Source organism: Mesocricetus auratus, unplaced genomic scaffold (genome assembly GCF_017639785.1).
Source record: "Mesocricetus auratus isolate SY011 unplaced genomic scaffold, BCM_Maur_2.0 Super-Scaffold_100004, whole genome shotgun sequence".
In the NCBI taxonomy this organism is placed as follows: Eukaryota; Metazoa; Chordata; class Mammalia; order Rodentia; family Cricetidae; genus Mesocricetus; species Mesocricetus auratus.
Genome location: NW_024429189.1, coordinates 116,536,818 through 116,562,202, shown reverse-complemented (window position 1 = coordinate 116,562,202; position 25,385 = coordinate 116,536,818). Strand labels below are relative to the sequence as shown.

At 50.7% G+C, this 25,385-nt stretch overlaps 2 protein-coding genes across 11 annotated transcripts in view; one reads left to right on the top strand and one right to left on the bottom strand.

Moving 5' to 3' along the window:
* The window catches only part of Snph (syntaphilin), a 42,536-nt gene extending 34,758 nt beyond the window's left edge, over window positions 1–7,778 (top strand). For all 10 annotated transcript variants that reach the window (XM_040746467.1, XM_013115220.3, XM_013115219.3 and 7 more), the window contains one exon: window positions 3,782–7,778. In XM_040746467.1, coding sequence (XP_040602401.1) covers window positions 3,782–4,949 — 1,168 coding nt within the window. In that variant the 3' untranslated portion in view covers window positions 4,950–7,778. The remainder of the gene's footprint in view (window positions 1–3,781) is intronic.
* Window positions 7,779–8,313: 535 nt separating this feature from the next.
* On the bottom strand, window positions 8,314–23,871 carry Sdcbp2 (syndecan binding protein 2). The gene is made up of 9 exons (XM_005072537.4): window positions 23,628–23,871; window positions 17,881–17,953; window positions 16,389–16,458; window positions 15,673–15,773; window positions 11,707–11,865; window positions 10,946–11,121; window positions 10,694–10,865; window positions 9,016–9,107; window positions 8,314–8,792 (listed from the first exon to the last, which is right to left on the bottom strand). The coding sequence occupies exons 2-9, from the start codon at window positions 17,932–17,934 to the stop codon at window positions 8,738–8,740; spliced, it is 879 nt and encodes a 292-aa protein (XP_005072594.1). The 5' UTR covers window positions 17,935–17,953; window positions 23,628–23,871; the 3' UTR covers window positions 8,314–8,737.
* Between the last annotated feature and the right edge of the window lie 1,514 nt (window positions 23,872–25,385).

Here is a 25,385-nt window from a genome sequence, read left to right as displayed (position 1 = left end):
GACACAGGGGTCTCAGCACATCAGACCAGGCCCAGACGTCTGCTTCCTTCCTGTAGATGATACAATGTCACGAGATATGTGGCTGAGGCCCTGCTCAGCCTGGGGGTCTCCCAGGAGCTGTGTCCAGCTATGCTCACTCCCAAGTCCTTGTGGACACTTGTGCTGGCCCTCCTGGAGGTTTCATCTTTAAAGGTCACACTTGACACTAGAGCACATGTGTGTCACCCCAGCATAAGACTGGGGAAGGATTGTAAGTTTGAGGACAGCCTGGAATGTATAATGAGGCCCTGTCACAACCAACAGTGTTAAGGTGGGCTTGCCCACCTCTGATCACCTTGGCCAGCCTCCTCTGAACCGTGTCTGTTCCGAGCTGGACCAAGCTGTGTGGGACACTAGAGCTCAGGGCAGGCATCCCTACTGTGCCTTTTCTTTGCTTCTACAGCAGCTTTTTTTTTCCTTCATTTTTTATTTTAATTTTAAATAGCTTGTTTTACATGTCAATCCCAGTTCCCTCTCCCTCCCCTCTTCCCGCACTCCCCTTCCCCCCCTCCCTCCCACCCTATTGCCAAATCCTTCCACATAGGGGATATCTAGAGTCTGTCATTTTACTCTTGGTAGGGTCAAGGCACTCCCCTAAGAGTCCAGGCTGAGTCTACAGCAGCTTTTATACCCACCCAAAGGTATTCTACATGCCACCGAATTAGCTTATCTAGAGCAACCACTGGATGGTGTGCAGAGCTGACCTAGCTAAGTAACCACTGGATGGTGTGCAGAACTGGCCTATCACCTAAGGTAACCACTGGATGTTGTATAGAACTGGCCTATCATCTAAAGCAGCCACTGGATGGTGTGTGGAGTTGACCTATCCTAAAGTAATCACTAGGTGGCGTGTAGTGTGTCACAGAGTTGTCACAATTACCGCAATATGATACCTCTTATTTGTTTGTTTTTACATCACAACCACAGTTTCCCCTCCCTGCTCCCAGTCCCTCCCCGACTTCCCCCCTTCCCTCTGCCAATCCACTCCAACTCCTCATTTCTCTTCAGAAAAAGACAGGCCTCCCGTGGATATACCATGCATGGTATATCAAGTTATAGTGAGACTAAGATCTTTGCTTCTATTAGGGCTGGGTGAGGCAGTCCAGTAGGAGGAATGGGTCCCAAAAGCAGGCACAGGGTCAGAGTCAGCCCCTGCTCCCGCTGTGAGGGGCCCCACAAGAAGACCAAGTTTTACAGCTGTAACATGTGCAGTGGTCCAAGGCCAGTCCCATGCAGGCTCCCAGGTTGGTGATTCCATCTCTGTGAGCCTCTATGATCCCAGGTTAGTAGGTTCTGCGGGTTTTCTTGTGGTGCCCTTGACCCCACAGGCTTCTACAATCCTTCCCCCTCTTCTCAGGATTCTCCAAGCCCTGCCTAATATTTAGCTGTGGGTCTCTGCATCTGTTTCCATCAGTTGCTGGGTGAAGCTTCTCTGTGGCAATTGGGCTAGGCACCAATCTATGAGTGTGGCAGAATATCATTAGTAATCATTTCATATACTATTTTTTAACCAGATGTGTTTGGTTCTATCCTAAGCTCTGGGGTATTCTGCCTCTGGGTCCTGGCCCTCAGGGGTGAGCTCCCTCTCATGGTATGGGTCTCAAGCTGGGCCAGTCATTGGTTGGTCATTCTTACAGTTTCCGTGCTCTGATACCTCTTTTTACTATCCTGTTCCCATTAGCAGTCACTCCCCGTACTCTCCAATCATCCTGACACCCATTGGTCTTCCTGTCTTTATTGATCTCTGGATATGTAACAGTACAGCATGCGTGACCAGCCTCTACCAGTCCTGCCTGGGTTTGTTGTGGTTTCAGAGGTCAAGGGGGTCAGTGGGCTCAACTATCCTTGAACTAAGGTTTCCTTTTTGGGTTCCTGCCCTCTTCCCAGGGATGCTCAGGGTCTGATTGTTCTCTGGCACTGGTGTCCATGAGGAGCCAGCAGCCCATCCCCGGCTTCTTCTCTGGGCCAGCCAGCAGTGGCATGTAGGCCATCTTCCTGTGTTTGCAAAAATGTCCTCTTGTCCCTAACTACTCTGTCGGTTACCCTCAAAAGGTCCCACAACAGGCCTGTCCTTGGCATAGTGCCTTTCTCCTCACGCCCTCTGGGTATTATCTACTATCCACAGGTCCTGTGCTAGCCTGCCTTCTAACCTCAGCCAGCATGTGCTTCAACAACCTCCTCTGTGCTCGTGGGCACGTGTCCCCACACTTCAAAGTGCTTTTCTTCCGTCTCGCACCCTTGCCGGACCCTTCCTTTAAGATGCAGTTCAAATGCTATTCCTATGGCTCCAGGCCAGCTCAGGACTGGGACGCCATTGTCCCCGAGGCCCAGGGGGCTACAACGGGCCCACTAAGCTGAGCATGCCCAGCTCCTTCTAGCAGACTCACCTCCCAGGGCAGGGCCAGTGGGAAGTGGGGATGCCCCACCCTGAGGGAAGGGCAAGAGACCAAGGACCCCTGCCACTCAGGTAGCTCCAGTCCTGAATCATACCGTGTTGGGTGGTCAGACCCTCCTGGAGGATATTGCTTGGCCTCTGGAGCCTATTCCGGGTGGAATTTCCACGCTAACTTTGGAAAATCTGTAGTTCCTTATATGTAAGGTAGAGTCACTCTGCTAGGTTCATAAACCCCCTAGTGACAGCCGTGCCATTTAGTTTATCCCCATAAGGCAGGCTTCTAGCTGAGGTGTTGTATGCGCATCTCATCGCTGAGAATGCCTGGACAGGATGCTAAGCCTCCCTGATGTCCTCTTTTCCCACTGCTTGCGGTCAGTGTCCCCTGGGTCTCACCTGATTCCCCTTTAGTCGCGTGGCATGGTTCACTGACCACCTCCCTCTTCAGCACCCAGGTCCATCTGTAACCAGGGACTTGAAAGGCCATCGCACCTGCGGGCGGAAGTCTTGCTGCTGTCCCACTTGCTGGCACAGCCCTTCCCTTGGCAGCTGCGGTTCTCATCCACCTCCTTGGCCTCTCCTCTCGACAGTAAATACGAAGACGCCCCCTGCTTGGTACAAGGGAGCCACCCCAGTCCTCCTCACCCTCCAGCTCATTTCCCTTCTGGACTTTCTGCAAGAGGAACGCTGTAAAATCATCAGCTCCCCCACCAACACCAAAGGCTGTCGTTTCTCTCATGTCACCATCCTGTCCCTGGGGGTCTGGGGACAAATGTCTCTCCACTTAAAACACAAGCTGCTTCAGTAGGAAACCACATCCTTCTCTCACGTTTGCTGCTTTGCATTGGGTTTATTACATTTTTGTTTTTGTTTTTGTTTTTTGAGACAGGGCTTCTCTGTGGCTTCGGAGGCTGTCCTGGAACTAGCTCTTTGTAGACCAGGCTGGTCTTGAACTCACTGAGATCCGCCTGCCTCTGCCTCCCGAGTGCTGGGGTTAAAGCTGTGCGCCACCACCACCCGGCGAGTTTTATTTTATAGCAGTGGGCTCATTAATTAAGGATCTGTGTAGTCACTTCTGGAGGTGATGACGTGAAGGGTGTGGCTTAGCGGTGAGATGGGGGTGTGGCTCCTACTGCCATTTCTTTTCCATCTCAAGGGAGCCTTGGCCCCTGGCTCCACCCACCCTTCCTGGATGAAAGGAAGAAGAGGCTTTAAATCCTACCTCTGTCTCTAGCTTTGAGCCACCCCGCTTTGGGACCATCTGTTTGGGGACAGCCCCCTGCTCTCCACAGCAGCAATGGCAGGTCAGGAGGACAGGCTACAGAGCAAGTGTGTTTCCTTTCCTCGCAGGGACACGGAGATTGATGACCTGAAGACACAGCTGTCCCGCATGCAGGAGGACTGGATCGAGGAGGAGTGCCACCGTGTGGAAGCCCAGCTGGCTCTGAAAGAGGCCCGCAAGGAGATCAGGCAGCTCAAGCAGGTCATCGACACTGTCAAGAACAACCTCATTGACAAGGACAAGGGGCTGCAGAAGTACTTCGTGGACATCAATATCCAGAACAAGAAGCTAGAGACACTGCTGCACAGCATGGAGGTGGCCCAGAACGGAATAGCCAAGGAGGAAGGAGCCGGGGAGTCGGCTGGCGGGTCCCCTGCTCGCTCTCTCACCCGCAGCTCCACCTACACCAAGCTGAGTGACCCGGCTGTCTGTGGTGACCGCCAAGCAGGGGACCCCTCCAGCACCTCTGCTGAGGATGGAGCAGACAGTGGGTTTGTGGCTGCTGACGACACACGGAGCCAGACGGACGCCCTGGAGGCCAGTAGCCTACTGTCATCAGGAGTGGACTGTGGCTTTGAGGAAGCCTCGTTGCACAGCTCCTTCAACCTGGGCCCCCGATTCCCTGCCAGCAACACCTATGAGAAGCTGCTGTGTGGCATGGAGGCTGGTGTGCAAGCCAGCTGCCTGCAGGAGCGAGCCATCCAGACGGACTTCGTGCAGTACCAGCCTGACCTGGACACCATCCTGGAGAAAGTAGGCCAGGCTCAGGTGTGTGGCACAGTCCCCAAGGACATGCGCTCAGAGCCGGATCCCCACCCCTCAGGGCCCAGAGACCCCAACTCGGCAGTGGTGGTGACAGTAGGTGACGAGCCTGAGGCCCCAGAGCCCATCACCTGTGGGCCAGCTACAAATCGGCCTGCGGCCAACTCCAACCCGGGACTGCCAGTGAGTGTGGTGTGTCCTGTGGAAGAGGAGGAGGAGGCGGCTACCACCGAAAAGGAACCCAAGAGTTACTGGAGCCGCCACTACATCGTGGATCTGCTGGCTGTGGTAGTGCCAGCTGTGCCAACAGTGGCCTGGCTCTGCCGCTCCCAACGGCGCCAGGGCCAGCCCATTTACAACATCAGCTCCTTGCTGCGGGGCTGCTGCACAGTGGCCTTGCACTCCATCCGCAGGATCAGCTGCCGCTCACTGAGCCAGCCAAGCTCCAGCTCAGCAGGGGGCTCCCAGCTCTGAGGAGGCTGCCAGCCTCCACTTCTGGCAGCCTGACCACTGATGTCAGGATGCCATTTGCTGCCCCTGTCAGATCCCCATGGTCATCCTCTTATTTGCTTTCAGGTCTGGAATAGCACCCCCACCCCAGATGTTAATAGTATCAGGGATTCAGAAAGGCATCCCAAAGCTTCGAGAGAAAAAGGAAGGGTGGCCAGGTAAGAGGGAGAAACTGCTAAGAGTTCCCCTCTGGCCCTCTGTCCACCTAGACTTCAGACAAGGCAGGCCCCGCTCAGAAAGTCTCTGGCTGTGCTGACCTGGGGATCTTCCTCTCCCCTGCACCACCCTTCCAGCACACTCCACGTCTTCTCTCCCGGGCAACCCTTGCCGTCTCCTAGGCTCCTGGACCAGTATTACCTCCTCAGATGGAGGCAGCCAGGACCCAAAACGCAGAGAACCACTCCAAGCAGGGTCTCGCTGCCCAGGTCCTACTGACACCCCAGCCTCTCCTCCTCCCTTGCCCTGGGATGCAGAAGTGTGATCCAGCTGTAGTGACTGGTTCAGACAGGAAGGGTGGAGAGCAGGGCAGGTTCTGTGTCTGTCTGTCTGTCCTCCGGGCCGCCCCCACAGTCTGTTTTCCTCTTGGCTTCTTGGTGTGTTGATCTTCACAAGTTGTCCAATGCCCCTCACTACTCCTGACACACTAACCATGAGACTGGGAGGGAGCCCTTACCTGAGCCCCAGCTGCCATTGGGTGAATCCGCTAGCACAGAGAAGGCAAGGCCAGCAGCCCCAGGGGCCCTTCACCTTCTGAGATGAGTTCATCTCATCTGTAGCCTAGAGGTGCCTCAGCAAGTTGGGAAAGTCAGGGCCACTTGCCCCAGGCCCCTTTGACCTCAGACCCTATGTTTGCACTCAGTTCCCTTAGGATCCCTTCCTAGAACCCCCAGGCTGCTTACTTTCTGGGATGAGGACTTCTGAATCTCTGACCCAGTCGTCTCCAGAGGAAGGTGGCCATCTGGAGGGATCTTCAGATGGTGTCCTGAAGCCACAGCATCTGCCTATCCATGCCAAAGCAGGGTCCCCTGGGTGTGCTTCCTTAGCAGGGGCATGGCCAGGCAGTGGGAGCCTGCCTGGGCTGCTCCTAGTCCAGGCCCAGTCAGCCTGGGAAGATGCCCTGATCCTCACTTCCCTTTTCTTCCCAGAGAGGCCATCCCTACCTGACTGGCCCACACCGGGGAGTTGGTAGAAGCCTGCATCTCACTCTCTGACGTAGGAGCCTCTCTGGTTCTCTGTTGAGGTTGCTTGCCCTCACTGTTGCCCCAGTGACCACTACTTGACTCATGAGTTCTGCCCCTCCACTCTGTGCCCTCCCCAAGGGCACCTGCATGCACTGCGAGTGGGCAGCCAGCCTAGCCATCAGGGCAAGAGCCCTCTGCCACGCGCTTTGTGCCTCCAAAACTCCCCCACCTTGGCTGGGGCCTCAGACCAGCCATCCTTGGTGGAGCACCCCTACCCCAGCTGAACCAAACCCAAATGCCTGAGGCCTCGCTGGGGCTGCCCCATAGGACACTGGGGTGGTGCCATGGAGACAGGGGAATAGAACTGATCCAAAGCCAAGCCAGGACTGGCCACGGACCGAGCCTCCTGTGCCATGCACTCATGGAGCTCCACGTGTCTCCTTAGCAACAGTCGAAGCTCTGCTGAGAAAATAAATGTATGAACTATATTTGACAACATAAAAATCCATATATTTTTCACCACTGGCATTTAGTCCAACTTCGCAGCCCCTCTGTTCCATGTCTTGCTGTCTGGGCCTCCTTGTCGTGTCTCGTGTTTTGGTGGACTTGGGTCTACTCTGTTTCTGCTGCTGGAGAAGCCATTGTGAAGCGTCCAGGTCTGTATAGACAGTAAGTGAAACTGACCATCACCTGCTCCTGCTCTGGCCCTAGCCCCTCCTGGCCTACAGCAGGGGTCCTCTTTTGTGAGTTCTGCTTATCAGAAGGGCTCTGGCTCCTTGCCAGTGGGATGACCCTGGATCCCTGCAGGCTGGGGTACAGGCCCTGCTCCTGAGTGTAAATGAGCCCAGAGTCCCATATCTGTACAAGGGGATTGCAATGCCTGTGCAACCCCAGGAAATGGGCTTGGAAGTAGACACTTCAGCAGCCTGCTGGTTCCGTATCTGGAAAAGGGGATTGAGAGCAAGGTGGGACTGGGCTAGGCTCCCCCTTCGATGCTCATTCCCAAAGCTCCCCCCTTTCCTTCCAGTTGACCACCCCCCATAGGCTGTGTGATTTGCCCTCTTGCCCTTGGCTCCTGGAGCAGACATGTTTAGGATGCCCCTTTCCCCTGCCTCCAGTCAGAGCTGACAAGGTCTTGAGGAAGTGTCCCCCAGGAACTACCTTCTATAGCTACTGAGCCCTGGGAGCACAGTGGCTTGAAGTAGTGGCTCCTTAGTTCTGAAGCCCTCTGTCAGGGCTCAGGGAGGTCTTCTGAACAGAGGCAGCCTTGAGCAGAGTTCATGACCAATGTCTCACGCAGGTAGTATACATAGCTTTTCACTGAGACCCCTTTCCATCTTCACAGGCATCAGACAGCAGATCCCAGACTCTAGGGCCAAAGGCTGTTTATTGAGGGGCCTCCACCCAGGGAACTCACAGCCCCCTCCAAACTAGATGACAACACAAACAGGCCATCATGTACTCTCACATTAGGCTGTTCCCTTAACAGAAACTTCAGGGGACACAGGAGGGAGGGCCGTGGGGAGGGGTTTCGACTCTCCTTTCTCTTTTTGTTCAGACAGAGTTGTGCCTGTAGCAGACAGCCCTGAATTAAAGCATGAACACACACACAGCCCCTCAGCCTGGCGTCTTTGTACCGTGTCATTTCTCTAAGCGTGTTGGGGTGGCTGAGAAATTCTCCACGGCACCCAACACAGATGGAACCAGCTATTAGCTGGCTCAGCCCCACCAGGCCCTGCTGTGTAGGGTGGGGCCTCTCTGCCCATCTGGGATCAGGTACAGGATCTAGAATTCCCATTCTGATCCCAGATCACATCCTGCCCAGCACTGGGAGAATATTCCAGTTCTTCCCAGTAGTCCTGAAATGGCTTCTTTGGCCCATTCTGTAGCTACAAAAGCATCCATAATCACTCAGGCAGGGGTCCCCAAGCCAGTAGAAGGTATCCTCAACTATCCCTGTCACACGATCCTCAATGCCAACATCCCTATGACAGTCTGGCAAGCATCCCAGAACACAAACAGATTGCTGCTCTCAGAGAGGCACACAGATAAGGCCTTGGCCTGATCACTGTCCAAAAGCAAAAGCATGCCTGGCATGTCACAGGACCCAGGATCCTGGAATTTCTAGGAACTTTCATGGAAGGGGCTGTGTTTAAAATCCACTCTTTATTCAAAAGACAGTAAAAGGTTACACAAGTAATCGATGCACAATCCATGACAAAGATCAATGAAAGCAAAGAACACACAGGAATTCCTCTGTCAAGTCAGGAGGCAAAAGTCTACAAAGGGACCCAGCTGCACTTGGTGATGTTCTGCTATTCTGCCTAAGTGCCCAGCATCTAGGGTGCAGAGCACCACGTGCCTGAGTCCCACCCGTACCTCAGTATAAATAGCTAGGGGTCAGGACCCAAGAAAGCCTTAAAATAGACATGACAGACTCATTCAAGATGCATCCACCTGGGACACACCCCTGCAATACCCAGGCCCAAGCAGCAAGCCAGCTGCAGCCTGTCATCGGAGTATTGCTGTGTTCGCTGCAGGATGGCAGGAGGCCTGGGCTGCCCTGTGACTTCAGATGTCTGGAATGGAGTGGTCCATGGTGTGGTGGAGCAGCAATGGGGACAACCTAGACAGGGCAACAACGACAGCGGCTGAAACTTCCTTCATCCCCATCCCAACCTGTGCACCCCACTTCTGAGGGTTTCAAGTCATGAGAAGCCACCATGAACTGAAGGAGAGCCAAAGACAGAGCAGAGCAGACCTGTGCCCTGGGTCAGCACCGAGGCTGCCAGGGCATAGGAGTGGAGTGGATAGGAAGTAGAGTGCCCAGGTCGGGGTAATAGCCTTACTTTTTGATCATATGCTCATAGATCACAGTGGGGATGAGGGTCAGTGTGATGATGTTTCCAGCTGTGGTCAGGATCTCTGTAATCTTTTTGTCCTGAAGAGGGGGAAAGTGGTTGGTCATTTGGAAGAATGGGAGTAGCACTGCCCTGACTGGTAGCTCGGCATGGCTGAGAGGACGCCACCTACCCCTCACACCTGGGTAGCTGGCTGCCTGGGCCCCTGGACATCTCAGATGGAGTATTGTTCCTCTCATTTGAGAACTGGCAGGGTCACAGGAGCATGGCACTGCCTCCCACTCTAGAAGGCCAGCCATGTGGGCCTTACAGCACTGCCCCACAAATGTGATTCTCCAGCCTCGGTCAACTCCGCTGGCCCGTGCTACGTGAGCTCCTGTGGGAGACACTGGGTCCGCCTGTGTCCTCAGGCTCCTGGTGGCTCACCAGCCTGAGACAGCCACATGGATCCTCTCCCACGCCTCGCTGGCTAGTAAGATCATGAAGAGGACAACAGACAGTCTCCATGGAAACAGTGTCTGTCCACCAGTTGATCGACTACAGTTGTGGTAATGAGCCTCTGGTCCCTGCTCAGGTCCTGGTGACCATCATTTCGCATACATACAAAATCTGGTTCTGTGCTTTCTTAGTTGTTCCAGAATAAATAGAAGAAATGCCCCATAGGACTAGTGCTAGTGATGGCCACAAACTCTGATAGATAACTGACCTTAAAAAGCATAACTACCAGCCACTGCTCAAGAGCACAGCCCTAGTATCTGAGGGTCTCATGGTACCATGGCTAGGCAGGGTAACCTTGGACCATCTGTGTAGATACGTGACCCACATCCAAGCATGGCTACACTCAGAATTACAAATGGACTGTTATCTTTTCAAAGAAGCAACCCCTAGCTGCTCAGGAGCGGCATTATTGACGGTGGTGGCCTTTTGCCTGGTACGCTTGATCACAGAGTAATGGGAACCGATTCGCCAGGAGGGATCTCAGACATAGAGCTCCCTGGCCACAGTAGTACAGCCATCAGAACAAGTCTCCGAGGAAGGTGAAGGGAGGCCGCCTGGGGCAGGAAGTGGACAGGAGACTGGAGTGGCTTGTGCTCATCGTGGAGATGCCACCACCTGCCCCGTGAGCACCATCTGGTGGAGAGGCTCCCCCACTGTAGTGGCATGAGTCAGGACTGGGATGCTCTCACTTATTCAAACCACAGCTCATTGCCATCCATTCCCAGGACACACCTCTCTTCCCACATCCACAGCACAGGCCTAAATCCGTGTGTACCTTCTCGCATTGTAAAGATAGAATTCGCCTGCCCTCCCTAAATAAGCCACGGCCAGAAATGGATGTCCACGTCATAGTTTTCTAAAGGAAACCCCATTACTGAATGTGATCAGCTATCCAAAGAGAAATGCCACCCAGAGCAGGTGGTGTCCTTGTGGCCATCAGTAGCCTGGGAGCCGGTGTCCTTGCACATGATACCTGCTGGCACATCCTGCGTGTTAGTAACTGGAGCGAACTCTTACTGGGCACCTACTCATTGCGATTGGCACTGCTCAGCGCTCCACACAGTCATACTGAAGCCCCATCTACCTTAGGATGGAGATGTTATGGCTCTGGCAGGTTCTACAGCCTACGCAGACAGGAGCTGCCCCACCCCCACCATTTCCTGCCTACCTTTAGCCCAATGACGTTCTGTCCGTTCACCTCACACACGTAATGGTTGGTGAGAAGTCCGTTACGGGCTGCAGAGCTTCCCTTTACCACAGACACAATCTTCCCCTTCTTAATGAAAAAGCCAACTTGGCCTGAGCTGTCCTTGTGCATAGTGACAGTCCGCTGGAATGGCCTGGTAGAAAGTGACAGTAAGCTGGACTTGCGGGTGTGGCTGGGGCCAGGCAGGGAGGATGCTGGGACACGGCTACTGACCTGTCACGAACAATCATGGTGATCTTCTCTGCTGATGCCTTCTTCAAAGCTTTGTGAGCTTTGAATGTGCTCCACCCAGCACAGTCACACCCATCAATCTGCAGGATCTGGTCCCCAAAGCGCAACCCCACGAGGGATGCAGGCGTGTTGGCCTGGACCAGCTGCACAAAGAGCCCCTGGGAAGCAAGACTCTAGAGTCAGCACCCCTGGCTGCCTGAGCCTAGGCCCCTCCTCTGAGATGTCCTTTTCCCCTCGTTCTGTGAGCTTACAGTGTGGTGGGATCTAAGATCTTCAGGGGGATACTCAGGTCACGGCTGTTTTCCTGGAGGAGGAAACACGCCAGACCACCCAGAGTATGCAGAGTCAGGATTTCAGCATCACAATCAGTTATCCTGTACCATCCTTCCCAAAGGCATCAGGCTGACTTTCTCTACAGTCACCATGAAGCTAGGTCCATGGGAGTTGGGGTACTGGAAACGGGGCTCTGAGTAAAAGGAGCCTTGCATGGGACTAAATGAGAATCCCTGCTGCAACCAGGCATACCTTGAGGCCTCAGTATTAAGGTGCCTGCATGGAACCTTCCTTACTGTGGACAGAGGCTCTCTGAGACCTGGGAGGGGAGGCCCCTATACACTACACCATCTCAGACTGTCAGGAAACTGTCCCAAAGGGGAGTTTGTATCCCTGGGACTGTGACAAGTGCTACTTAGCATCAGAGGGGCAAACTGTCCTCCAAGGGCCCCTCCACAGATCTTCCTTACCTTGTCAACAGCCTGCAGGCGCAGTCCCGTCTTGCCACGCTCGTCCTTGCACAGGTGGATCTCACGCACCCCAGGCTTGATCTCTGCACGTAACACACCCAGGTTGTTCCCAGAGACTGGTGCTACCACCTGGCCAGGACCAGGGCTAATGACCACCATCTGCGAACACAGTTGTGAAAGGTCAGCCAGGCACCTGGGGCCCATGCTTCAAGGGCATCTGGGTTCTAGGGGGGTAAGTAAGAGGATGGAATAGTCCCTGAGGTCACCACACACTTTGTAGAGGCTGAGAGGGAATGGAGCTTGATGATGCCACTAGAGGGCATCAAAACCCACATCCCTAACAAGAGAGGAAAGGAAACTGGGATCAGGAAGGGGTCCCTTTATTTTCCAACGGAAATGGAAATCAAGAAAAGATCCATCCACCTAAAACAACAAAGACATTTTCACATCAAATAATGAGCCATGGAAAATGAAAAGCTAGGTTTGACTTTGTCCTGAACCAAGAATAAAAATTAACAAATGGTTCCTCCTAGGAGACAGAAAAGAGAAAGATGTCTTAGACACAGGACAGTGAGGCAAGAAAATGGGAAAGGCACCGAGGAGAGAAAGGAGATATAGTTAGCCTTGTTGATAAATGGTCTACTAGAATATCCACAGAAATCTAAAAACAAATTCCTAGTTACAAGTAAATAAATACGGGCTGGAGAGATGGCTCAGCTGTTAAAGGCTAGGTTCACAACCAAAAAATGTAAGTAAATAAATACAAACATTCAAAGTCCCAGAATTCAATATCAGCATATAGAAATCAACCGTGTTGAGCATGGTGGCATACATCTGTAGTCTTAGCTACCAAGGAGGCTGAGACAAGAGGACCACTTGAACCCAGAAGCTGGAAGTCAGTCCAAACAACAGAGCGAGACTCAACTGTTATCTACACTCTAAATATGTATGGATCTAACAAGATGCATGGACATTGTATGCCAAAGGTGACAAAAATCCTGATAAACATTGACAAAGACCTAACCAAACAGGTTTCCTGTATGCACACACTGAAAGAACTAGCAAAGCTGTCGAATCCTCAGACCGACGTACAGACCAGCACATTTCTATCAAAGTTCTGTGAGCTCTTTTGGAGATGCAGGTAACGTAATCTAGTTTTAGGTAGAAAGACAATGGAGGCCGGGCGGTGGTGGCACACGCCTTTAATCCCAGCACTTGGGAGGCAGAGGCAGGCGGATCTCTGTGAGTTCGAGGCCGGGCTGGACCGATAGCCTCCAAAACAATACAGAGAAACCCTGTCTAGTAAAAACCAAAAAAGAAAGAAAGAAAGAAAGAAAGAAAGAAAGAAAGAAAGAAAGAAAGAAAGAAAGAAAGAAAGAAAGAAAGAAAGGAAAAGAAAAAAAGAAAGCTTCTTTTAACAGACAATGGAATGTGAATAATGAAACTGATTCAGACAAAAAGAACAAAATGTGAGGAACTGCACAAACACACCGAGACTTCTCTTGCCATAGTACCCAAAGCAGCAGGTACTGGACACCTAAGTCAACAGTCAACTAGGGAATCCAGAGAGATTCTTACCATGGCAGAGGTCAAGATCAGTTGGGGGATGGGGTTATCTCAAAAAGATCCATTGTGGCAATGAATGGCCGGGGCAATAATAGGAGCCATGACATAAACTTTACACCTTTTCCAAAAATCTACTCAAATTTGATAATAAAGTTAAATGTACGCCAAAGCCGTAGTAATTTCAGAAGAATGTAAAAGAGAAAATCTTTAGAACCCAGGGCTTGGGGGAAAATTCTTTAGACAGGAAGTCCAAGAAATGAAAGGAAAAAGTATGAAAAAATATATTTGACCTCATCAAAATTAAAAGCTTTTTCTTTGCTAGAGACTGTCATGGAGATAGAGCTAAGCTTAAGAGTGGGAGATGGTTTTTACAACCCACATATCTGATGCAGACCTCAGATTATAAAGTGTAGTCCCTAAACTCAACCTTTTAGAGTCCAATTAATATGCACGAAATGGACAGTGATTAGGCTCAGTCAGGCAAGTGCTTGCCTAGCATGCTAAGGTCCTGGGTGTGATTCCCTAGCCCTAAACAAACCAGGTGCAGTCGTGCACATCTGTAACTCCAGCACTTGAGACAGGGAAGCAGGGGGGTCAGAAGTCCAAGATCACCTTCAGCTACATATTGAGTTTGAGGACAGACTGGGCCAGACCTTATCTCAGGTGGTGGGGGCATAATAATCACTAGCCATCGGGGAAATGCAGGTGAAGACTTCTCATAGTGACACCAAGTGCTGGTGAGGATGTGAAGACACTAGGCATTTGGCACCACTGGCAGGAGAGGAGAATGCACAGCCCCTAAAGAAAATAGCCTGGCAGCTGCCTATGAATGTAGATTTATCATACTGTGTAGCAATTGCAAATTCAAGCCCATTGAGCCAAAAAGGAAACTTGTATCCACATAAAAGTCTTTACACAGAAACCCTGTATGTAATAGTAAGAAACTGTAAAATTGCCCTTGGCAGGTAAGAAGTAGCAGCTATGCATGCATAAGAACCTGAATTCAGACTCTCAGACCCCACATAAAAAGCTGGGTATGTGACTCTGTATCTGTCGCCCCAGTGCTGGGGATCTGGGGCAACAGAGACAGGAGGATCCCTGCCATTCATTACCCAGCCTGGCTGAATCAATGAGCTTCAGTTTCAGTGAAAAGCACTGTCTCAAAAAATAAAGGTGGAAAGAGATAGAGCAAGACACACATACACACCACAGACACACAACTAACACATACATACAACATCCCAAAAGACTCATAGTTTCTGGTTTCCGGTTATATTACATTCTGAAGTGATAAAATTATACAGACAGAAGATAAGGCTGGGAGTGTGGCACCATGGTAGAACACCCTAACATCCATGGGGTCCCCAGTACTGCTAAGAAATAAAAAGAAAGGCAGGGGAAGAGTAAGGGATGGAAGAAGAGAAAGTTGCCAGGGATTATGGAAGGATTAGGTGGTGTGGCCACAAAGGGATAGGAGAACTTCCTGAGGAGGCAGCTATAGACACATATTTTACTAGTGTAAATTATTGGTCTTGCTACTGTACTGTGGTCATGAAAGAAACACTTGGTGAAAAGAACTTCTTATTTTAACAAATTATTTAGCAAATTAACCTACTATTTAAAAACAAGAAAGTTGAAAACATTGGAAGTAACTACAATAATAAAAATGTTGAATAAGGAGCTGGAGAGATGTCTCAGCAGTTAAGATCACTTCCTGCTCTTGCAGAGGACTCGGGTTTGATTCCCAGCACCCACATGGTGACTCACAACCTTCTATAACTCCAGTCCTATGACTCTGACGACCTCTTCTGGCTTCCTCGGGTATCAACCACACATGCAGTACACATACACACAAGCAAAACAATAATAAACATAAAAATAGACTAAACAAATTTTTTTCAAAAACATCCAGGAAACCAGGCGGTGGGCACATGCCTTTAATCACAGTACTCGGGAAACAGAGGCAATATGGTCTACACAACCAGTTCAAGGACAGCCAGGACTACACAGAGAAACCCTGTCTCAAAAACAAAATGAACTAAACTAAACAAACAAAAGATCCAGGAGTGGTGGTGCATATCTTTAATTCCAGTACTTAGAAGGCAGAGACAGGTATCTCTATGAGTTTGAAGCCACCTGATCTACATAACCAGTTCCAGGCCAGCCAAGGCTACACAGTGAGACATCCTGCCCCCCTGCCAAAAAAAGCACCCATCATAATTTAGGGTGAGTGCATCTGGGTCCCAATTGCTATAAGAATGGCTGGGTTGACACACATGCACACAGGAGCGAGCATGCACACACACACACACACACACACACACACACACACTTTTAAATGACAAGACCCTAAGAGGTAGGATGTTTAGTGGCCACCTGAGGCAGGAAAAAAACACCTACATTGTCACCATCTGGAATCTGAGGCAGGCTCTTCTGGACTTCTTGGCTAGAGAGGGACAGCCCCATGTAACTCTCCAATTCTGCCAAGTTTGGATACAACTCTGATGGTAAAGAAGAGAGGATATCACTCTGGGGCTTGTGTGGAACCACCTTGCCTGGCCCAAGGCCACTCATCTTCAGTGAAGCTGGGAAACTTCAATAGCACTCTGATCTCCTGATCACGTTGTGTGTCCCGGGAATGCTTGCCAGTGGCGTGAACCAATTCTGCCAAAGGCTTGAAGCACCTTTGTCTGGAGCAGTCTCAGACAATGAGACCTTTCCTGTACCACTGAGGTACTCAGATCAGCTGATTTGGCACCGGTGGGACAGATGACGCCAAACCAGAGCAGGTGCAGGACTACCAGGGACCACAGGCCATGATGGAGGGCAACTCGGGAAACAGCAGAGCACTGAAAGGGGAACCATGGAACCAAGTTTAAGCCTGTCTCATAGGACTGACCCAAGATTGCTATGGGCTTCTGTAAGGGCTGCCTCAAAGTCTGGTCTGCCTATGGTGGCACCAGCATTATAGTTAATACAGTGTCTTGTGGTGTTATTTGGGGGCTAAAGCGGCGATGGGACCCAGGTGGCCAGCGGGAAGAATGCACGTTACACAGCAGTGCTTTGGGGTGTAATGGAGTTGGAACTTTCATGACACTGGGGTCAGACTCACTCACCTGAAAGTGGGGGTGCAGAAGCCATTGGGGCCGATGGAGTAGACAACCTGGGTGAGGCTCTGGTTTGGGCCTGAAAAGAACATGGAGTGTTGCTCAGCTGTAGCTGGAACTCTTGACACCCAGGACTCCCTGAGGCAGGGACTCTGAGTATTGAGTAGGATTGCAGAGTTGTGGTGGCATGGTGCCCTGGAACCCTCAATGCCCCAGACCATATATAAATTAGCCCTCTACATATGCATGTGTATCTGCCAGGTACAGAAAGTCAAATACTGCATGTGCTCACGCACAGCAAAGCTAAATGGGTGATGTTCTATCGTACAGTGGACAACCGTGAGCACATCAAGCAAGGACTAGTATTTCAAATAGCTAGCTGAGAGGAGTTTTGAGTATTCCAAGCCCAAATAACTGACGTAAGTCTGAGTGATGGGTGTGTCAGTCACCCCTGCCCAATCTGACCAGTACAGTGTGTACACAGATTGAAATGTCACACGTACCCCACAGCTATGTATATGCACAAAGTATCAATTAAAAATCAAAATGCTATACTTTTAAAATGTGGCGTCTTAGGGCTAGAGAGATGGGGCTCAGGAGTCAAGGGCACCCATCGCTCCTGAGGAGGACCTCAGTTCCCAGCACCCACATCACAAGTCACAACTATCTGTAACTTCAGTTGTAGAGGATCTGATACCCTCTTCAGGCCTCTGTGGGCACTGGGCATACACATGGTACATACACATCCATGCAGGGAAAATACAAATAAAAGTATAAAAATAAGTAATTTTTTTAACATGGCCTCTTTGGACATGCATCTTTCCGGAGGAAAATTCTCTGGGGCCTGTGACCAACTATTTTCTGCTCATGGCAGCCAAAGCATGAAAGCCTAACTCCCAGCCAAGTTCTCAGGGAGAAAGGCCGAAATTCCCAAAGGCTTCTGGGAACACAGAGGGGAGGGGGTAGAGATGGGAGATGCTGTTTGGGGCTGAGCACGCTGAGCCCATACCCTGGTTTCCTGGGGAAACTGGCTGGCACCTGGGGTGTTCCTTCAGAGGATGGGGAAGTTCCAAAGCCCACACGACTGTAGCTAGTTTGTTTTCTCACTTCTCCATGGGCCTTGACTCCCGGATTCTCCCTTTACCAATCATCCCAATGGGTCTCAACCTTCCTAATGCTGAGACCCATTAATACAGTTCTTTATGTTATGATTCTAGCCATAAAATTATTTTCATTGCTACTTCATAACTATAATTTTACTACGGTATGAATTGTAATATAAATATCTGTATTTTCCAATGGTCTTAGATGACACTGTGAAAGGTTCATTCAACCCACAGGTTGAGAGCCACTGCATCAGCCCCTGCACTGGGCCCTAGGGCTTCCAAGAAATTCCCAAGGGCTCCCAGTACCCAGCATCCCCCAAGACAAGCCTTGGTTACTAGGGTCAATTCCCAAGGCCACCATAAGGTACTCTAGGCAAATGGACCCGGTTCCTTACCTGGATGACTTGGCCCACCTTCAGGTCCTCCAGAGATGGGTACAGGACAGACATAACTGCTCCTCTGAGCACCCTGCAGAGCAGAGAGGATGAAGAAGGATGAAGATGCAGCTCCCATCCTTCTGAAAAAAGGGCAGGACAGCTGCCTCCTGTCACCTGTGCCCCACAGTATAAGACCATCACTAGGAGTTACTATCCCACTTTAGAGAGGAGGAGCCAGGACTTACACCACTCATAATCCCCACCCACAAATTTCCACATCTGACTGACCCTGGACCTTAGAAAACAAGCCTAGTGGACCACCCAGAAGAAAAGACAGGGTCAAGGGCCATGTGACAAAGGTCAGATGAAATAGTAAGGGTTCCTCATCCAATTCAGCAGGTGCACATGCAGCAGCTGTTGTGTACCAGGTGCGGCTGGGAGCTGGGACAGCATCACTCACAACCACAGGAAGGTTGGGACTTAGCATTTAAGCAGAAAGGCAGGAGACTCTAGAACCCCCCTCCCAGCCCTTTCCTTCCATCCTGAGTGTTTCAGTTCCAGTCCACCATCTGTCTTAAGTAGGGTTGCTATTGCTGGGACACAGCAACATAACCAAAGCAATCTGGGGTGACAGAGTGCACTTCATATGCACTTCTGTATATAACTGCTTATCACCAAAGGGAACTCAAGCAGGGCAGGAACCTGGAGGCAGGAGCTGATGCAAAGCCACAGAGAGGTGTTGCTTTCTGGCTTGCTCTGCCTGCTTTCTTGTAGAACCCAGAACCACCACCCCAGGGTTGGCAAAACCCACATCAATTAAGAATATGCCCTACAGGCCTACCCATGACTGGATCTTGTGGAGGTATTTTTTCAGTTGAGGTTCCTTCCTCTGACTGTAGCTTGTGTCAAGCTGACATAAAAACTAGCCAGTACAATTGGCCTCTTGACAGCTTGACACCCAAATACACCACTTGCTAAGCAACACTCCATGTTCTTTCTCAGGCCCAGGATGCCCACTCTGTTGACCCTGATGGCTTCTGCACCCCTACTTTCAGGTGAGTGAGCCTGACCCCAGTGTTCATACCATGACAGCCCCAACTCCTTTCTTGTTGTCCTCAAGATCTCATGTTAACACTGATGTTACGATCAGTCTTTACAATCCAAACACTTCTTTTTGGTTTTTGGAGACAGGGTTTCTCAATGTAGCTTTGGAGCCTGTCTCAGAACTTGCTGTGTAGACCAGACTGGCTCAAACTCACAGAGAACTTCCTGCTTCTGCCTCCCAAGTGGTGGCATTAAAGGCATGTGCCACTGCTGCCCGACCCCAGATCCAAACACTTTAAAAAGTTCAGTCTCTTTAAAAATCCAAGGTCTCCTAAAAATCCAAAATCTCTAAAGGTTCAAAGCCTCTCAAGTGTGGGCTCCTGTAACATTAAAAACAAGCTAGATCCTTCGTGACTCCGTGAGGGATGAGCTGAGCAAGCTGGGGCACTCAGTATAACCCTACTCCACAGGAGGAGGGACCGGAGGCTCAGAGGCACTGCACGCACCCACACGCCATCATCCTGCCTGAGAATCTGCAGCTCCTCTAAGTGAGGTGTTCAAAGCAGCTCAGACTATCAGCCTCTTAAAAAGACCATCCCTCCCTAGGTGAACTGTCCAGGGGGAGTTTGCACTTTTGGGTTCTTCCCTTTGCACAGTAACCCCTGACTCTGTCATACTTCCTGCCCTATACTAGGCACGCCACTCGAGCTGGATGCCTCCCTGTCGCCTCCCCTTGCTGGACCTGCCTCCTAGGGTAGAGGTCACAGCCCTGTCACAATGGCCCTGTCACCAGGACAAGCTCTGAGCTGTACACCTACCCGGAACTCTTCAGTTCTCCTGCACCTTCCCAGCTCGCTGCCACTATTAATGGTCATGGTATGTCCTTCTTGCCCTCATATAACAGGAATGCCAGAGGGTGGCATAGGGAACAGATTAGGCTGTGCATGATGTGTGAAAACCAGCCCCATGACCCTGCATGACCACGGGGCACTGAGGGCATCCTCATGACTCACTTCTCCTTCTGTACTTGCTGCCCCAGCCCATTCCTCCTTCTCTACCATCCCTACCATGCTTCCAGGGATTAGCAAGTCCTTCTCACCCACACCCTGCCACACAGACCTCTGTCTCCGTTTGGTCCTGCATTAGTACCACAGCATCCCCTAGACAGGCCTCTTTCTCTGCTCCCCAGACAGTAGCCACCAGGCCTTTAAAGCATGAAGCCAGGGTATTGTGGCATGACTTAAAGCCCCCTGCCTCTTGGAGGAGTGGGGGTGATGCTGAGGCCTTGGAGAAGTACTGTTCTCAGCTGCTCTCCACAACCCCTTCATACCTTAAATACCAGTACCACCTGGGCGGTACTACCAAGTCCAGCTTCCAGCACTGGTATAATGTTGACTGAGCCTCGAACCCAGCTTCTGTATGCTGACTCTCAGGAAACACTTCCCAGAATTCACCTGACTGATGCTGGTCTCTTTTAATCACCATTAATTTCTCAGCCCCTTCTGTCAGCATCTAATGTGCCAGTAAAGTTATAGTTTACATCAGTGGCACTGGTCTCTTTTTTTTTTCTTTCTTTTTTTTTATTTAGGTTGGAAACAATCTTGTTTCACATGTCAATCCCAGCTTCCTCTCCCTCCCAACCTCCCTCGCCCTCCCCATCAGGTCCCCCAGTCCCCCACCCAATCTCCAATCTGATCCCCAGGGAGGGTGAGGCCCTCCATGGTAGATCTCCAGTAACTGTCATTTCATCCAGGGCAGGGCCTAGGCCCTCTCCCAATAGTCCTGGCTGAGAAAGCTTCCCGTATTGTGGCATGGGCACTCAGAGTCTATTTGTACACCAGGGATAAATACTACCCAAGGCCCCATAGATTACCTAGGCCTCCTCACTGACACCCACATTCAGTGGGTCTGGGTCAGTCCCATGCTTACCACACAGCCATCAATCTGGGGTCCAAGAGCTCCCCCTTGTTCAGGTAAAGTGTTTCTGTGGGTTAAACCAGCCCAGTCTTAACTCCTTTGCCCATCAGTTCTCTCTTTCTGACACCGGATTCCAGGAGTTCGGTTCAGTGTTTGTCTGTGGGTATCTGCCTCTGCTTTCATCAGCACTGGTCTCTTATTAATCACAGCAGAGTCTTCAGCCCCAGCTGACCAGAACCACTGATTCTTAATTAAATATCAAATGGCTCCAATAGGGCCTTTGCTTCTCTCTGAAACTTCGCAAGACAGACCTCCATCATCCTCAGACTCCCCGAGTTCTCACAATGGCTCACTGAGCTTTGAACTCTCAATGGCTTTTCCAGTCCAAGTTCCAAAGTCCTTCCACAATCTTCCCCAAAACAACATGGTAAGGTCGATCACAGCAACATCCCACAACCCAGGTACCAATCTCTGCCTCAGGTTTATTATTGCTGTCATGAAACACCATGACCAAAAGCAACTTGGGGAGGAGAGGGTTTCTCTCACTTACATATTCTAAGTCACAGTCCATTGAGAGGGCCAAGGCAGGAACTCAAACAGAACAGAAACCTGAGGCAGGAGCTGCGTGATGCAGGCCCACATAGGAATGCTACTTTCTAGCTTGCTCCTCATGGCTTACACAGGCTGCATTCTTATAACACCCAGGACCACCAGGCCAGGACTGGTCCCACACACAATAGGCTGGGCCCTCCTAAACCAACCACTAAGTTAAAAATGTTCTACAGGCTTGCCTACAGCCAGATCTTTTTGATTTTTTTGAGACAGGGTTTCTCTGTAGCTTTGGAGCCTGTCCTGGAACTTACTCTGTAGACTCGAACTCACAGAGATCCTCCTGCCTCTGCCTCTGGAGTGCTGGAATAAAGGTGTGTGCCACCACTGCCTGACCTACAGCTGGATCTTGTGGAGGCATTTTCTCCCTCCTCTGAGATGACCCTAGCTTGTGTCAAGTTGACATGAAAAAAATTCAGCACGTGCACACACACATACATACACACACACACACACACACACACACACACACACACACTAGTAGCTCCCCTGAAACCTAGCCTGTATTTCCTAAAATGGTCCACAAAGGCTCCCTGAACCTTCCCTGAAATGGAACTGGTGGCCCAAGGGCCAAATGTAAAGAAATTTTATTTGACCTTGCAGAATACTTAACAATTTGTTGCTTAAATACAGAATTGCAGATGCTACCCTTAACAGATTCTGACTGATCCTGGAGAGAAAGACAGGAAGGAAGGAAGGAAGGAAGGAAGGAAGGAAGGAAGGAAGGAAGGAAGGAAGGAAGGAAGGAAGGAAGGAAGGAAGGAAGGAAGGAAGGAAGGAAGCCAGGACTCCTTTGTAGATGGGCTGTAGCTACGCCCCTGCGGCTCAAGGACCCAACCAGCCCTTTGCTGATTTTTGTTGCCTGCCTGGCTGCTGGAGAAGATGGCTACAGTTCTTGGTCCTAGGCTAGTCTTCGGGGCAAAAATTACTATCCCAAGGCAAGAATTCCTAAGAGGAGGGGCAAGTATGATGCTAACCTTTTAGGTCAGCTAAGGGATGAGACCTCTTTGCCTGGGACCTGCCCTGCAGTGCACCCTCCAGGTGGCTTTTATCCTTGAAATAACGCGCAGCTGTTACCATATACCAAATTATGCTGTCCCAGAATATGCACTGCGCAGATATGAACCTGAGAGACCACCCTGTCTTCCTTTTTGTAACAGTACAGCAATAGAACAGATGCTTTTTGCAGCTGTCCTCTGAGAGGAAACAGTCCCAGAGGCCCACTTCCTGGAAACTGCCCCCTGACCGAAACCCTTTCACCACTGCCCTTACAGCAGGCTGCTGTTCTTCCCCTCACTACAAGACGTCCTTGCCTGGGCAGTAACTCCAGACGAACCCTGTAACCCGTCCCTTCTCTTTAGAAACGGGAGCAAGTAGGCACAGACTGCACACTTGACGCACTGAATTCCCCGGATAGTCCCAATTGTCCAGGGACCATCTTCTACACGCCCCTACTTCACACGGTTCCATGACCGGCCCCTGCTTCCACCCCGCCCCCGCCCCCAGCCGTCTACACCCCGCTATCCCGAGGCTCAGAGCGCAGTCGGAAGCTGCGTCTCCCCTGTAGTTAGCAACTCCTGCAAAGTCCCGCTCGCCAGCGTGCGGTGCCTACAGCGCATGCGCGCCACAGCCTGCTTGCTGTGGGCTCCCAGGATGCTCCGCGGTTGCGGAGGGGCCGTGGCGTCCTATTGCCGCTGAATTGCAGAGAGTGTGCTGCTAGAATGTACCCAACGTCGAATTTCTTTCAGGCGCCTGCATTCAGAGTCCAGCAATGCAACGGAGTACCAGACAGGGTTAGGGTTAGGGTTAGGGTTAGGGTTAGGGTTAGGGGTTAGGGTTAGGGTTAGGGTTAGGGTTAGGGTTAGGGTTAGGGTTAGGGTTAGAATTTGGGCCTTTCTTGAATGAGAGAGAGCCACTAGGGAAGTCTGAGTATCAGAGTCACAGCCTTTGGGGCCTCCTGCCTGATGGCTTTGGGATAGATACGAGGAAAGGGTAGCATAGACCAGTGCAGAAAATCATTCATCCTTCAAACGCTGCCTGGGCCTGCGGTCAGAAAAGGAAAGCTTTGTCCCCATTTCATTCCAAGAGTAAAGCAAGTTTTTAAAAAGACTAGAAGACGGGACAAGGGAGGGAAGGAAATGATTGTGAGCAGGTCTTGTTTAGTTCCTGTCCCAGCCAATCCAGTCTGTTCTTACCTGCTGGCCAGATGCTCTGAATCCGGCTCCAGTCACTGTAGAGTCTCCTGGGATGTGCTGGTGGCCCGTGTCCCAGCTGGATTCCTGTTCCAGGAAGGGTGGTGCCTGCCCCTTGCTCAGCTGACTCACATGGACTGGGATAGGCCCAGGTTAGGCTGTGTGGCTAGGTAAACAGAGCCGTCACCAGGCCCACATGAGGCCTTTGCCTTAGTCTAGATTCAGAGGCGGGGTTAAGGACACATGGCTGATATGAGCAAGTGTTGTGGAAATGAGTACAAACTAGGGTTAACTGGCCCTATGAGGAAGTCAGTACTGGCTGCAGAGGCCTCACTCGGCTGGTGGGGAAAGTCAGTTGGCTGGAGAGCAGGCAGATACATGGTATCTGTTAATTGATGCAAGGCCTCCCTCCCTCTCTCCCTCCCTCCCTTCCTTCCTTCCTCCCTCCCTCCCTTCCTCCCTCCTTCCCTCCCTCTCACCCTCCCTCCCTGGGTTTTTTTAAGTGGCCATATTTTGTAACCTAGTATATTTCTTAGAAATGTATTACATTGAAGTCTCTGGGTCCACCACTGTGTGTTTCTTTTAGTAAAACCAATCAGGAAATCCCAGATGCTTGACATTTTTTAAACGATTCACCAATCTATGGAAGATGACAAAATTATTAAATCATGTAAGAGGAGATATAACCACACTAGTGAGATTGTGAGAAATCACCATAAAGGTCCCACCCTCTGGTTTTTTGTCACAAAAGCTTGTTTTCCTGCAGGCAGCTGAGGAAGACATACTCAAATGCAGAGTTGGCTCCGGATGAGAACTGAGGTCTCTTCCCTTTCTCCTTTCTCTTGTTCATTCCGTCTCTGAGATGTTAGGGATCCAGTCTTACACTCCTACGCAAATGCTAGCCTGATAGCTCCAGCACTGGCGAGCTTTTCAGTTTGTACTTTATGGTAGGGAGGAGTGTGTGTGTGTGTGTGTGTGTGTGTGTGTGTGTGTGTGTGTGTGTGTGTGTGTGTGTGTGTGGCATTAGAAACCAGAAACCAGCCGGGCGTTGATGACGCATGCCTTTAATCCCAGCACTCGGGAGGCAGAGGCAGGCGGATCTCTGAGTTCGAGACCAGCCTGGTCTACAAAGTGAGTTCCAGGACAGCCTCCAAAGCTACAGAGAACCCCTGTCTCGGAAAAAAAAAAAAAGAAGAAACCAGAAACCAGAGATTGACACTGCCTTCTTCCTCTGTTCCTTTCCGCCTTAGTTTTTGAGACAGATCTTTGAACCTAATGCTCATCATTTTTGGTAGCCTCGCTGTCCAGCAAGCCCCTGAGATCTGTCTCTACATGCCTAGTGCTGGAGTTACAGACATATGCTGCCATTCATAGCTTCCACATAGATGGTGGGGTTCTCATTACCCACTGAACCATCCAGCCAGTAAACATCATTTCTTAAAAAATGTAATTGGTTGTCTCCTGTAAGGGGAATGAAGGGACTGTGTTGAGGTAGAGTTGGGGTAGGACAGAGTTTCTTTCTTTCTTTCTTCTTTCTTTCCCTTTGTCACTTTGCTTTGTTGTTGTTTGTTTTGACACAGCGTCTTGGCTGCCTCTGCCTACCAAGTGCTGTGTTTAATGTTTGTGCCGCCATGTCCAGCTTCTTTGTGCCCTTTAAATCTTGAAATTTTAAATGTGTATTTATCCCATTAAATAAGTATATGCAAGTCTGGTTAAACAGAAGAGGAGGAGGAATTCCTGGTAGTATAGTTGGATGACTTT